Source organism: Passer domesticus, chromosome 25 (genome assembly GCF_036417665.1).
Source record: "Passer domesticus isolate bPasDom1 chromosome 25, bPasDom1.hap1, whole genome shotgun sequence".
NCBI lineage: Eukaryota > Metazoa > Chordata > Aves > Passeriformes > Passeridae > Passer > Passer domesticus.
Window position 1 is genome coordinate 5307315 of NC_087498.1, and position 13709 is coordinate 5321023.

At 49.5% G+C, this 13709-nt stretch overlaps 2 protein-coding genes and 1 long non-coding RNA gene across 7 annotated transcripts in view; 2 read left to right on the forward strand and 1 right to left on the reverse strand.

The window, feature by feature from the left end:
- MAPK14 (mitogen-activated protein kinase 14) overlaps positions 1 to 5815 on the forward strand; it is a 23043-nt gene extending 17228 nt beyond the window's left edge. Inside the window, exons 9-12 of one of the 2 annotated variants that reach the window (XM_064399276.1) lie at positions 1552 to 1631; positions 2133 to 2211; positions 2482 to 2655; positions 3434 to 5815. In XM_064399276.1, the coding sequence (XP_064255346.1) occupies positions 1552 to 1631; positions 2133 to 2211; positions 2482 to 2655; positions 3434 to 3501 (401 nt within the window). In that variant the 3' untranslated portion in view covers positions 3502 to 5815. The remainder of the gene's footprint in view (positions 1 to 1551; positions 1632 to 2132; positions 2212 to 2481; positions 2656 to 3433) is intronic. The other variant, XM_064399277.1, reaches the window with a different exon arrangement.
- Positions 4134 to 13709, reverse strand: part of LOC135286234 (uncharacterized) — a 20920-nt gene continuing 11344 nt past the window's right edge. For 3 of the 4 annotated variants that reach the window (XR_010350671.1, XR_010350670.1, XR_010350672.1), the window contains exon 4: positions 12295 to 12721. This is a non-coding gene — a long non-coding RNA (uncharacterized LOC135286234). Of the gene's footprint in view, positions 7204 to 12294; positions 12722 to 13709 lie in introns of those variants that run through there. The other variant, XR_010350674.1, reaches the window with a different exon arrangement.
- The window catches only part of MAPK13 (mitogen-activated protein kinase 13), a 10265-nt gene continuing 3701 nt past the window's right edge, over positions 7146 to 13709 (forward strand). The window contains exons 1-6 of the mRNA XM_064399275.1: positions 7146 to 7454; positions 9965 to 10094; positions 10436 to 10494; positions 11543 to 11651; positions 12658 to 12687; positions 13108 to 13155. Of these exons, the coding sequence (XP_064255345.1) occupies positions 7336 to 7454; positions 9965 to 10094; positions 10436 to 10494; positions 11543 to 11651; positions 12658 to 12687; positions 13108 to 13155 (495 nt within the window). The 5' untranslated portion in view covers positions 7146 to 7335. The remainder of the gene's footprint in view (positions 7455 to 9964; positions 10095 to 10435; positions 10495 to 11542; positions 11652 to 12657; positions 12688 to 13107; positions 13156 to 13709) is intronic.

Below are 13709 nucleotides of genomic sequence, written 5' to 3' on the forward strand. Positions count from 1 at the left end.
CCAGTCCCTTCTGTAGTGTGATGAATTTCTGAAACGCTGCTGCCATCTCTTTGTTTTTGTAGCAGAAAATGCCTTTCAGGTGCCTTTCTGTAGCAGCTGTTCCAGGGCACACAGGAGGCTGCTCTTCCCTTGTGCTGTGTGGGATGTTGCTGTATGGGGCCCTTTCACCAAGGAGCCCCAAAAATGCCTCCTGCAGTCACTTTGGGAGGGTGACCCCCCTCTTCAGCCTTGCTGTGCTGGAGGAATCTTGAGTTGTGAACTGGTGCAAACACAGTGTGACATGGCCTTTAGTCCTACCTGTTCCTGAAGGAGGAGGGAGTCACTCCGAGGCAGGGCCAAGCAGGTGAATGCACAGTGAGCTCTGAGGTCACTGCACTTGGGGAGGTGCAGCAGAGGATCAGAGCTCTGGGGATTATCTTGTGCTGCAGCTTAATGTTCTTGGAGCAGTGACTGTAAATACAGATGTGAGATTAGCCTTGAACATCACCTGCTGAAGGCATGTGCAGTGCAAATTGGGATGAATTGGTCAACTTGCTGAATATCCCAGCAAAGTAAAAAGCTCTGGGATGTTCCAGCTTTGGAGAGGTTGGAGCTGAATCACCCAGACTGATTTGGTTGCCCTGTGAACTGACCTTAAGGCTGCTCTGGTGTTTGAAGTACAGGGGATTAGCAAGACATAAGATGGAAGGTTGACTAAATTAGGCAGAAGATTAATTTGCATGTGTAAGTTGAAGTGGGTCTTTTTATAAACATTATTGCACAATGAAAATAATAATTGCTCTTATCCGGGTCTGTTTGAAAAAAAAAAAAAGGCAATAAATACTGTTTGTACTATTTATCCATTGTGTGGGGAAAGCAAAACTCTTCAGTGTTTGATGGTGTTGTCACTATAACAAATCCTGGTTTTCTGCTGCATTACTTTACTGACTCTCACTTTCCCTGTTCACTGATACCTGCTAACTCTGTTTTATGCCATGCTAATGTTGTGCTAATTTTGCATTTAATGCCTTCTGTCACCCAGCCCACATCAAAGGGCACTCAGAGCTGTTCAGAGGTGTCAGTTGTGAGCCAGTTTCACTTTGCACCACAAGAAACTTAAGCACTTTCTGTGCAGCAAGAGGGGAAAAAAGCTGGTAACCAGTGCAGAGGGTAGAGTTTTTGTTTCTGTTTTAATTTTGTTCATTTTCCTGAAGCTGTGTATAGCTGCACAGCTCAGGGAAAACTTGGTGGAGGAGCCTCAGCCAAAGGAAACATCTGATGGCTTAAAACTGCTGGGAAATGTGAACACAGCCTTGTTGGAGTGTAATGCTCCTTGCATTGGACAGAAATGTTCTGTACTGGCAGTTACCAACTGAGCAGTGAGTCTCCATTGCTTTAAGTGTTCACTTTGTAATTGCTGAACATTTCACAGGTAGCTGAAAAAATTAGTGGACCCTGCCTGTGTGGCTTTTGCCTTGTGGTTTGCAGAAGAGATGCTTTTGTATGCGACTGTTTTCTGTTTGAAATGGTTTTTGCACTGTTTTTAACAAAGCCCTTGACGAGGCACTTAAGATATTAACCAGCTTCAGCAGATCATGCGTCTGACGGGAACGCCCCCTGCCTATCTCATTAACAGGATGCCCAGCCACGAGGTGAGACTGAGCACAGGGCTGGGCAGGGCAGGGCTGCACTCACAGTTCACCACTTCTGCCCGCTGAATGCTTGCATGTGGCATGGGGTGGGCAATTAACGACCTGCTCTTCTGCAAGGTGTTTGTGCTACAGGAGGTGTGAGGTTTGGACAGCTCAAAAAGGATGTGTGAGACCAGGGAGAGCGTGCCTGTGAGCTGGTCGTGATTCTGGGCTGGGCTGTGCAGCTCAGCAAAGCACAGCAGGCTGCACCCAGCCTTGCTGGGACACCAGGGGCTCAGCTCTTCTGTGCTTCTCTGCTTTCCAGTCTTTGCCACAAGTGATGTCAGCTCTTCCTCTACTGTCTGGAGTGCTTAGTTGGGACAGGGTGATGCTGATGTGCTTAGTAGGTGTCAGAGGAAGCAAGGAGACAGACCATAATAACCAGTGCTTCAGCACTGAAAAGTAGTTGATCTTGCTGGCTGGATATTGTCTGATACTTCAACAGAGCATTTATTTCCACAGGCAAGAAACTACATCCAGTCTTTGTCTTACATGCCGAAGATGAACTTTGAAAACGTGTTTATTGGTGCCAATCCCCTGGGTAAGACCTGATTATTAAATTTTCCTGCAACTGAAGCTAGCATGTCCTGGGACACAGAGATTCCCAAAGCTTTGCTCTGGCTGCAGGAGCAGTGCAGAACAGGGTTGTGTTTACAGGGATGTGTGGGCCAAGGGTGTAAGAGGAAGAAAATGCTGGATGATGGCGGGTCCTGCAAAACTACAGATTCCTCATCTGTGTTGGGCTTTTAGAAGCTTTACGTTTCAGAGTAGAGCTCATGTGAGAGATCCTGTGTGTGTGGTGCTCTTGCAGCCGTGGACTTGCTGGAGAAGATGCTGGTCCTGGACACGGACAAACGCATCACGGCGGCCGAGGCGCTGGCCCACGCCTACTTCGCGCAGTACCACGACCCCGACGACGAACCCGTGGCAGACCCCTACGACCAGTCCTTTGAAAGCAGAGAACTTGAGATTGAAGAATGGAAAAGTGAGTCTGGGGGAGGGGAGAGACAGCTTCTCTTGTGGTTGTAGATCATGGAATATCCTGAGTTGGAAGGGACGCACAGGGATCGTGGAGTCTGACTCCTGGCCCTGCACAGGGGTCCTGTACAACCCCAGAATCCCACCCTGGGCATCCCTGAGAGCATTGTCCAAATGCTCCTGGAGCTCTGGCAGCCTCAGGGCTGTGCCCATCCCCTGGGGAGCCTGGGCAGTGCCAGCACCCTCTGGGGGAAGAACCTTTCCCTGATACCCAGCCCAACCCTCCTGACCAGCTCCAGCTGCTCCCATGGGTGCTGTCACTGCTCACAGAGAGCAGAGGTTGGAGCTGCCCCTCTCAGACCCTGATGAGTCTCCTCTCAGTCTTCTCTCCATCCCATGAACTGAGGTTCATGGTTAGAGGCACAGCAGAAGGTGATAAAATGTGGGCATCCTGTTCATTCTGTCCTTGCACTCAGTGAATCTGCCACATGCTGTGTGCATATTTAGCATAGTCCCTGGTAACTAATTACTACTAGGAGCACACAAACATATCCTTGTTTTCAGACTCACATCTCCTCAATGCTCTGGAAGTATCTTTTATTGTGCATGTTGGTCTCTGAGAGCAGTGTAACCATTCTTTTCTTCTTTATCTTAATTAAACAGTACTTTTTGTTTAAAATGCTGTTAGAACACTTGAGATTGTTGCAGGTTTTCTTGCATGAAGGTGTGTCTGGTAGTGCTGTCATAATCCTGCTGCTAAGTTTCTGTCCCACTTCTCCCCCCAGGCCTGACTTATGATGAAGTAATCAGCTTTGTGCCACCCCCGCTCGACCAGGAGGAGATGGAGTCCTGAGAAACTGCTCTCTTCTGTTTGTCCCACTTCACTGTGAAGGGAAGGCCTTTTCATAGGGACTCTCCAATTATCGTTCAAGTGCCTCATCACAACAATATTCTCCTTAGTGGAGGGGTTTTGTGTGTGTTGAACTGGGGAGGGAGGGGGGAGGGAAGGAAGCTGAGTCTATGTAAACATGCTGCATGCTCTTGTATTCTGTGTACAGCCTGGGGCAAGCCTCTGGAGACCTGTTCTGACTGCACTTAGTTCTTCCAGAGTAACAGTGCACCACCAGTCTGCACTGCTGGGGTGAGGTGAGGAAGGTGACAGTGACAGTTTGGTTGCAATCATTGCCATTTATCAATTCTCCTACAACTGAGTAACCTCAAAAAGAATGAAAGTTGGTTTATAGGCTTAGAGAGTCCTCTGTTTTCTTCAGGACTGAAGGTGGGGTTGAGGATGTCCTTGTTCAGTGCCAGGTGTGTGGTTGACATCCAGATCTTCCTGGTACAGCAGCGTGTAGAGGCCTCCTGGTCTGATTCTTGGAACATGAACAGATGTTGTTTGAAACTGTAAATATGTTTGTGCCTTAAATAAATGGGGAGAGAGGGGAAGGGAAGTCTGGGGTGGAACTCTGACCCACTGTTCTTGAGTGAAGGCTCCCAGGCAGCAAGGCATGAACTCAATGTGATTGGGAAGGAACTCTGAGGCAACAACCTCAACCCCTGGATTGGGTATTCCTGTGTTTCTCACTTTCCTCCTCCTCTTGTTCTGAGGCTTCTCAGCATTGTCTCCCAGGAGCCAGAGGTTGGGGAAATCCTTGCTAGCCACACGTTTGTGTATCCTGTTCCCTACAAGGTGGTGTGTTTTTGCATGTTGTAGCTGTATGTGCATGTAGAGCTGCTTGATTTTTGTCCTTACTTTTTGGGGATGGCACTGGGGGCAGTTCAATCAGTGAAGTGTTTGCTGAGTACCTCAGGCAGTGCCATAAAATCACAGCACCCTTCCTCCTGTGCTGCAGCTCCTTGTGAAATCCCTGCCATCCTGGAGGCTTCAACAAGGGAGGGAAGTTGTGTCCAACAACAGAAACATGCACCTTTTTCTTTGTTCTGACCTCTCTGCAGAGGAGGAGAGCTTGGGTGGAAAGGTTTCTTGTGAGATCAAGTGTAAAAAAACATTCTTTAAAGAAATGACTATAGTATCTTGTGCCAGAACTTAAGTTATTTCCTGAAAAGATTTTTTTTTAGAAGTATTGGAACCCAAAGCAAAGAAATAAGCATGCATAAACACACAATCACCCTTTCACTGTCTATATCTATAAATACAAATATTTATATACATAAAACTAACATTTACTAGAAGTTTTTTTATCCTCTCACATAAGAGCTTCTTGGCTATTTCTTAGCAGGTTGATCTCTGCCCGAGGAAACAAGAGAAGGGAGTATGTTTGAAACAAACATGGTTCAAATATTTTGTATTTTCCAGGACTCTGCATGAGTGAAGTGCCCAGAGTGAGAGGCTGGCAGGAGGGAGGTTTCTCAGCATGGTTGTGTGCTCCATCTCTGGCTGGGGATCTCAGGAGCCCAATTTTAGGGCTTCTGGAGGAAACATTTTTAGACTTTTAACTTGTTGCAGGCATCCTGTGTGGGCAATGTACCCGTGTATGTGAGGAGAAAGGCTTTTGCAGTATTTTGTATTCCTGTTACCTGTGGGGCAGAGTGTTTTTGTAGTGGTTTTGCCCCATGTTTGAAGAGGCAGCACAAAGGGATGGGACGTGGATGACAAAGCCATTGATTCTTCCTGGGTGACTTCCCAGCAATCTCTTCAGGCCAAGAGTTCAAGAAAGGTCTGGGCTGAGATGCAGAGAGCAGCTCTGTTGTGCTCTAGGATAAAACTCTCCACAGCCCAACAAAATCAAGACAAAAAACCTCCCTTTTCTGCTGGGCCAGCAGTCTGGGTATTCAAATAAAAATGTAGATACACTATGTAAACCTACAGCAAGATTATTTTTATCAGCCCTTCTCTGTGTAGATGCTACAGTGTGATTTCATGCGGAAATATTGCTAAAGATTTTTAAAAGCTCTCGGTGTCGTGTGTGTGGGTGTGTCTGTGTGTGTGAGTGGGAATGGTTCATTGGAGTCTGTCCTCCGAGGGAGCCCTGGGGCACAAACTCCCTGCTGCCAGTGCTGCTGTGCTCGGCTGCTGGGCACCATGCTGCACCCAGAAGCAGAGATCTGCTATTTTGTTCCTATCCATGGATTTTGCTGTAATTGGTAATGCCAGATAAGATGTCACAATACCACTGGTTAAAAATAAAATCTATTTTTCAGATTTACTGCACTGCTGGTACTTGGAAAGCTCTTGCACTGGGAAGTGTTGGGTTTTAGCATGGTGTGGATTTCTCTGCTGTGCTCTGGGGGATCCTGGGTGTGATGGCTGGGAGGGACAAGGTGGCTGGAGGCTGGCTCTGCTGCTGTGGGGCTTCTTGTCTGTTTTCTCCCCATTCTGAAGTTTCCTGTTTGATTTGGTCACAGACTTAACTAATCTCAGTAGAGCCTGACCTGCCCCAGCTATCCAGGACTCCCCAGTTGGGTGCTGAGTGCCTGTGTGTGCAGCAGCAGCTGAGCAAGGGCTGTGCTCATCAAATAACCCAGCAGTTCCACGTTTGCTTAAGGACCAGGAGCTTTTGCTGTGACACCTTGCTCACGGGTGTATTTATAGACCCAGCCAAGCTGTGGATTACACAGATTGTGCCCTGGTGCCTTGCCCCTGTTTGTGTTTGTGCACAGCAGGCTCTGCTGGGCTGCTCCAAGAGCATAAGGGCCAATGCAGTGGTTGCACATAAAGGGAATTTCCCCCACCCCCTTGGTTGTGCTTTTGCTGTAGGGACACCTTTGCAGGGACACCCTCCCTGTCTGGAGGGAGCAGAGGCTCTGGGCAGGGTTGGAGGGCTGCTGGGGTAGAACACCGTGCAAGCAGCTGGGCTGGCTTGGTAAGGCTCGGCTTAGTCACTTCCTCTGGGGAGTGGGGAGGATGCACCTCCTGTGTGGGAGCCCCACCTGAGCCTGCCCGTGCTGGGGTGAATTCTGAGGTGCTCTCTGCTTACCAGGAGTGCTCCTCGTGGGCTGGGGGTGCTGGGCTGCTCGGTCACAGCCACGGCGGTGACCGTGGGCTTTGTTTTGTCCGAGAAGAGCCAGGAAGGGCCGAGAGCTGCTGCAGGAGACGAGACCGCACCCAGCAAAGCCTGGGGCACAAAGCGTGGGGCTGTTCCCATCCCAGAGCTGCTCCTGGAACCCTGGAGAACCTCAGCCTGCTGTCAGCACCTCCCCACGCTGCTGGCAAGCCGGGCTCGGGAGAAAATGGCCATCGATGTGACTTTGTCACGAGCTGTCCATCGCCTTCGAGAGGATGTCCCTGCCGTCTGTGGCTTGTCGCTCGGATTCCCCGGCTCGGCGAGTCCTTACTCATCCCCTCGTTTGGAGGAGGGTTTCACGAGCTCCCGTGAGGATGTTTCCGGGCTGATGGAGCAGCGGAGCGGGAGCTGCGGCTGACGGGGCTGGCGGAGGCGTGCCGAGCCGGGCTGGCTGCTCCCGTCCTGCTGCCGCCGAGCCAGAGGCACCTGCCCGGCACCGAGGCGTGTCAGGAAACCTGATGCCTCACCTCTGCCAATGTGGAGGCGGAGGGAGGAGGGCCCAAAGACATGTCCCTTCACGCTCGCACCAGCTGAAAACAGAGCAGGAAAGTCGCTAGAGCGTTTTCCAGCAGCGCAGGAAGCCTCCCTGCCCCGCTCTCGCCCCAGGAGCCCTCCCGTACTCCACTACTCTGGGGGGGTGGCTGTCCCGCACCCGCCGGGCGATGAACATCGCAAGGAGAAGAGGCTTTTACAGACAGGAGGTGAACAGCACGCTCTGGGAGCTGCCCAGGAGATACACATCCCTGCACCCGCTGGGCTCCGGGGCCTACGGCTCCGTCTGGTGAGTGGGGTCCTGCCCGGGGGGGAGCGAGGAGGCGCTTGGCAGAACCCCTCCATTATTGAGGAAGGGCATTTGCATGTGTGATGGGGACAGGATGGCTCCTGCTGAAGAACAGGGGCAGGGCAGGGGTGGCGGGGCAGCCGAGCGTCACCTCGGTACTGGGGTCAGGCCGATTTTGGGCTGCTTTGGACTCCAGCTTGAGTTGAAGTTCCTGTCTGCTAGCACAGACAGAGGCAGGGGAATCCCTGGAAAGAGATTTGTGGGTGATTGCAGAGGTGGGAGCTGGAGCAGGGTGTCCTTGCTGCTCCGCCCCGGGCAGATGAAGCAGCTGGACAATACCCTGATACAGCTTCTGACCCCCACCCTGATACAATTTCCAGTTTGTAATCACAAATTGGATAGAAATTACTGCAAACCAGGATCAGTAACAGACAGATTTCCTCATGGCTGATGATAAATCCCAGCCTACAAGAGAGCAGCAGGAGCTGCTGTTCATTGCTCAGCCAGGCAAAGGTGCCTGAAGCAAGAGCGAGCACAAGGCAGACACTGCTGGCTTGGCACTGACACACCAGAGATGGGCAGCCCTGAGAGGTTAAATGTGAAACAGCCCATTGATAGCATCTGAACAGAGCCCTTATTTCATAACATGCTGAGCTAAAAATAAATGAAAAAAAAAAAAAAAGGTGTGTCCGTTTTCATAGGTGTTGGGCAAAGTCTGCCACTGGCACTAATCCTGAAACCCTGGCGTCCAGGTTTTGTCCTTTTCCAGAGAGGCACTCACTGGCTGCCCAGATGTGTTTATGCCTCTTAAATTCTTAAGTAAGTCCTGCAAAATCAGGCAGGATTGGACTTGACTTTTAATTTATATTTGTACAGTGTTCTCTGATTTTTATCACAGAGGAAATCAGGAAGAAAAATAAAGACAGGGGAAAAAAAAAAAGGAAGAGAGAAATCTTTTCAAGTTTCCTTGCCCAGCCGAAAAATACAAACATCAAAAGAAACCTTTACTGGTCCCTGTAAAACTCTCGGCTGCTCTGGAGCTCTCAAGGGAGGCTGAAGCAGCCGGGGCTGCGTGGTCGTTTTGAATGGACAGAGCTCAGCAGGGAGAACTCGATGCTGAGGCAGAAATGTGGAGCTAGGATTTGCTGTCCTCTGCTGGGAATTGCTGGGAAAATTTCCTATTGCAGCGTTTTGCAGCAGCGGCTTTTACACCTCTTGAGCAGCTGAGAAAGTAACTCAGGAGAAACAGCAAGGGCTTGCTTCTGCCCTTATTAATTTGCCAAAATCTGTAGAGATTTGGCTTCCAGCTGAGTGTGACTGTGAAACAAGAATCTTCTGACCCCTCCAATGCTGCTCCTGCCGATCTCTGCCAGCCAAGGTCTGAGTCCCTTCCTCTTATTTTCCTGGCTCCTCCAAAAATTTTACACAGTGCTGTCCCCTCTGCTGAAGTCCTGGAAAGGAGACAAAACCCCACTGAGAGCCCTCCTAGGACAGCCTGCAGCATCTTCAGCACTCCAGCTGCCTTGTGTAGCTGTTCCTGCACTTCTGTGCTTCTCCTGACTGGATATTTGTCAGTGCAGGGCTGGAGGGTGCAGCTGGAAGCCATGGCATTGAATGTGATGATTTACAGCTCTTCTGTTCCTGTGGGAGATGGGACAGGGATTTCCAAAGCAGAGGGAACAGTGGGATTTGGCAGGAAAATCCCTTTTTTTTTCATCTGTTTGCCTCTTGGGAGGGGTCAAGGAGGGGCTGAGACACCCCTGGAAAACACCACTGAGAACCCTGAATTCCAGCTGTCTGTCTGAGGACCTCCCTTCCCTCCTGGAGATCTGAGCAAGGAGCCTCCAGAGGGAGAGGAGCTGTCACAGGAATGCTGTGCCCAGCTGCAAACAGCTGGAATAACACAGCACAATAATGCCTGCAGCAATGGCTGCTGCACCAGGTTTTCATCAGCTCCAGAGAAGTCTCATTTTCAGCCAGACCTGCTCTTACACAGAAGTGAATATGTAATCAAGGATTCTGAGCACAGCAGGATTAATTGCAGCAGCATTTTCAACATGTGACATCCACAGTCTTTGCTCCAGAGTACAGTGAAGGCAGCTGGCCTGCCCTGAAACACAACAACCTCCAAGCAGATGGCAAAGCAGAAATTACAATATCTTTTTTCCCTTATCTCCATGCATTAAGGAGGGAGAAGGCAGAGTTAGAACTAATTCTGACCTTTAACCACTTGTGTTTCCCCTATCTCTCAGCTCTGTTATCTCCAGCTCATTTCTGCAGGTTGAAGGGAATAAAGATGAGCCACTTGGGCTTTTCTTGGTGTCCCACCTCATCCCCCAAAGAGCTCAGGCTGCCCAAAGCCACACAGGGCTCCACTGAGCTCCTCAAAGGACCTTCCTCTGCTGTGCTGCAAGCACAGGAGCCAGCTCTTCTCTAGGAACCTGTGGGGTTGCAGAATCTGTTCAAACATTCCACTGACATCAGGATGGTTTTTTATTTGCCTGCTGCAGCTCAGCCATAGACAAGAAGACAGGGGAGAAAGTGGCCATCAAGAAGCTGTGTCGCCCCTTCCAGTCGGAGATCTTTGCCAAGAGAGCCTACAGAGAGCTGATGCTGTTGAAGCACATGCAGCACGAGAACGTGAGTGCTCATTTCTCCTCTTCCTGCTGACACGAGGGGTGTTTCCTTGCCACCTTTTGGTGGCATCACCCGTGTTTTAATTGACATTTGGTATGTGCAGGCTGTCTCAGGGATTACCTGTGACCTGTTTGCTGTGCCCAGGATGGAGCAGGTGTGTAATGGGTGAGCCCAGGTGTTAGTAAGAGGGAAAACATTTATGCAGCATCACTGAGGAGTCCCTGGGTTCCTCAGGTGGAATTTTCTGTGTTCACCCACGTGCATGTGCCAGTGGAGAGCTGATCAGTGTAATGAGCACAGCAAATTCTTTCCAGATTTAAATGTGGGCTTCTCTCCTTCCTCAGGTCATTGGGCTGCTTGATGTCTTCACCTCCACTGCCTCCTACCAGGGGTTCCAGGACTTGTAAGTCTGGAGTTCTTTGCTCTGTGTAGACTTAATTATTTTCCAAGACAGCTGAGTCTTAGCAGCAGCACAACAGAGAGGGCTGGGGTGCAAAGGGACCAGACTAGAACCCAGGCATCCCCAAATAACACAGAGAACCAAGAGCACACCTCAGCTGCCATGGCTGACACACCCAGACCACGTCAGCAGATCCCAGCCCTGCTCCCAGCTGGGCCACCAGAGCAGGCACAGACCAACCTGTGCAGTGAGGATGTGTTGCATTCCATGGTGCATCACAGCAGGGTGATCCATGCCAGCACTGTGTGACTGCTGAGCTGAGGGGCTGCACTCAGAACAGGAGAAGTATTGTTCATCAGGGCCTCAGGGCAATTAAGCTCAGAATTTGAAAGATCTGTCCCTCTTTTCCTCTTAATTCTGGCTCTTGTCAATGATTTTTTTTGGCATTTTCCCTCCACGTTCATGGCCACGTTGGACAAGTCCTTTTTCCTTCCCCATCACTGCAGATGAGCAGTGTGTGCCTGGGTTTGGGGTTTGGCTGATGGCTGAGTGTTAGCCTGCAGGAAGAGCATTGAAGGGTCTCAGAGCAGTTCCTGCAGGAACACCATCAGTTAATTAGCAGCCTCAGCAGGCAGGTACTGAAGGAAGCTGGATGTTGTCTTCTGAGGCAGGGCTGGAGAACATTACAATGACAAATTTGGGAGGCAGTGCAGCTGCTTTGCTGTGTGAGATGTTTCAGCTCCTGGATGGTGAAAAGCTGCCCAACATTGAACTTCACTTGAAATCTAAACTAATTCAGGATCTGAAGATCCTTGTTCTTACTTGGCATCAGATATGTGATTTCAGAGGAGGAGAAAGAACAATTTTCAGAACAGGTTGAAATTCCAACTTCTCTGCAGGATGAGCTAGTTAGCCAGGAACACTGTCACAACAACTCATCCTCCTCACAGTGAGTTACACAGCCAGAAACACCAACCCAAGTGAGAACAAGGCTAGCCTGGTCCCCTGCATTTTTCTTCCAGACTCAGGGCCTTGTCTTACTGCCTTTTAGCTACCTGGTGATGCCATACATGCGGACAGATTTACAAAAGATCATGGGACATGAATTCAGTGATGAAAAGATCCAGTACCTGGTCTACCAAATGCTGAAAGGGCTGAAGGTAGGTGGGTCTGGAGGAGTTAGTGACTCCCTGTGTCTCCTGGGCGTGTCACCTCTGGGTTGACCCTATCTGAACTCCCCTCCAGTACTGTACAGGAGGATGTGGGGAGTTCATGGCATCCCCTCAGAACAGGCAGTGGCTGTTGAACCATTCCTGGTCCAGCACACATCAATAAAATGAGTGTTTGTTACATCAGCCAGGTGGGTATCACAGCAATCAGCAGCCACAGGCCCTGGGATGGCTTTTCCATGGCAGCACTTGTTTCTGTCTCTGCCTTGCCCAAACCCTCAGCAGAACTCTGCACAGAGAGGGAGAGACTGGCAGGAGCAGGAGCCCCTCTGAACCTGCCAGAGGCTCTCGGGGGAGAGGACAGAGGGAATGATTTTCTCTTCAGCAGCATAAGGAAGGAATATGTTTCTCTAACTGGCTTTGAGGGAGCTGAAAGCAATCCCTGCAAACTCTGGGATGTAGAGACAGCTTTCCAGCTGTCCTGTCACATCCTTCACCTGGAGTCACAGCTGTGGCTTGCAGGCACCAGTGGGTTCACCTCAATCACACCTATCCCCAGGTCACTGTACCTAGAGTTTAAATAAGGGGGGAAGAACACACAGAAGGTTTAACTGTTATGCTAAAAACCCTGAAGTCAGTTTTGCTATTTTATGTTTTTGGGCTGAGATTATTTTTTTGAACACCCAAAACAACCATGTTCTCATGTCATCTGCTGTAACCCTGATGACTTTGACAGTTTCAAGCTGTTTTACTTGCTCTGAGGAGCTTCATCCCTCCTCTTCTGCTCTGTGCATCTTCTTTAGACTGGCAACAGCACTCTGTCAGTAATTTGGGGCAGAAATTTCTTTTCAAACTGCTGCCCTAGGGACCAGGGACCTGTGGAAGGCTGCAGAGGTTTGTTCTCAGCAAGTTCTTGTTTGTAGCTCTCGTTTCTCTGCTGGATAACAGAGAATTTTGTCTGCTGGTGATCACATTGTGGCTCCTCTTTTTATTGCAGTATATTCACTCAGCTGGCATCGTCCACAGGGTAAGTTCATGTGTGCTCTTATTCTGATTTCTGTCTGAGAAACACAGCATAGTCATAAAGTTAAGAAATTCCTAACCATCATTTCACTAATAGCATTGTCTGCTCTCTTTTCCATCCTACACCCCATATATGTTTGGAATTGTTAATTTTTGCAGGATTTTGAGAAAATACTGTATTTTCTGATGAGCTTAGAAGCATTTTATGATGCTTTTTGAATTAAAACTGTTCCAGAAAATAATCAAATAGTAACCTAATACTGTACAGTACAGCAAGCATGGTGTTTATTCAGTCATTTGCTGAATTGATGCTGAACCTGGGGTGTTATAGGACCCCATCAAAAACAAGCAGAGGTTCAACTGAGAGTTGTGTTGATGCATAGCAGCTTGAAACATCCAATTTTTCTGCTCCTATCTGTTGTAGGACCTGAAGCCAAGTAACCTGGCTGTGAATGAAGACTGCCAGCTGAAGGTAGGTGGCAAAGCAGCATTTGCAGCACATCAGCTGGTGGGGGAAGTGCTCTGGCAGCAGGAAACTGGCACTGTCATGTTTCCTCTTTCCTCCCGAGCCTCCATTCCAGGCGTTGTGTTCCTTGGGCTGCAGCAGTGGGAAATGCTCCCCTGCTGATGTCACTTGCTGAATCAGGACACAAGACCTCAAATGAGCCTTCTGCCACTGTAATCCTCGTGGATGGCAGTGTGTAATGACTTCCTAGAGAAATTCAGCACTGCTGAGCAATACTTGCAGAGGTGAATGATCCCTGAAGGGGAACTGCATTCAGCTGCAGGTGCCCTTTGGTTCTCATGGACCTTGTGGTTTTTATTCCAGACAAAGTCATTTTCAGGGTTCCTCTGAAGGGTTCCTTTGGTTCTCATGGACCTTGTGGTTGTTATTCCAGACAAAGTCATTTTCAGGGTTCCTCTGAAGGGTTCCTTTGGTTCTCATGGACCTTGTGGTTGTTATTCCAGACAAAGTCATTTTCAGGGTTGCTCTGAAGGGTTCCTTTGGTTCTCATGGACCTTGTG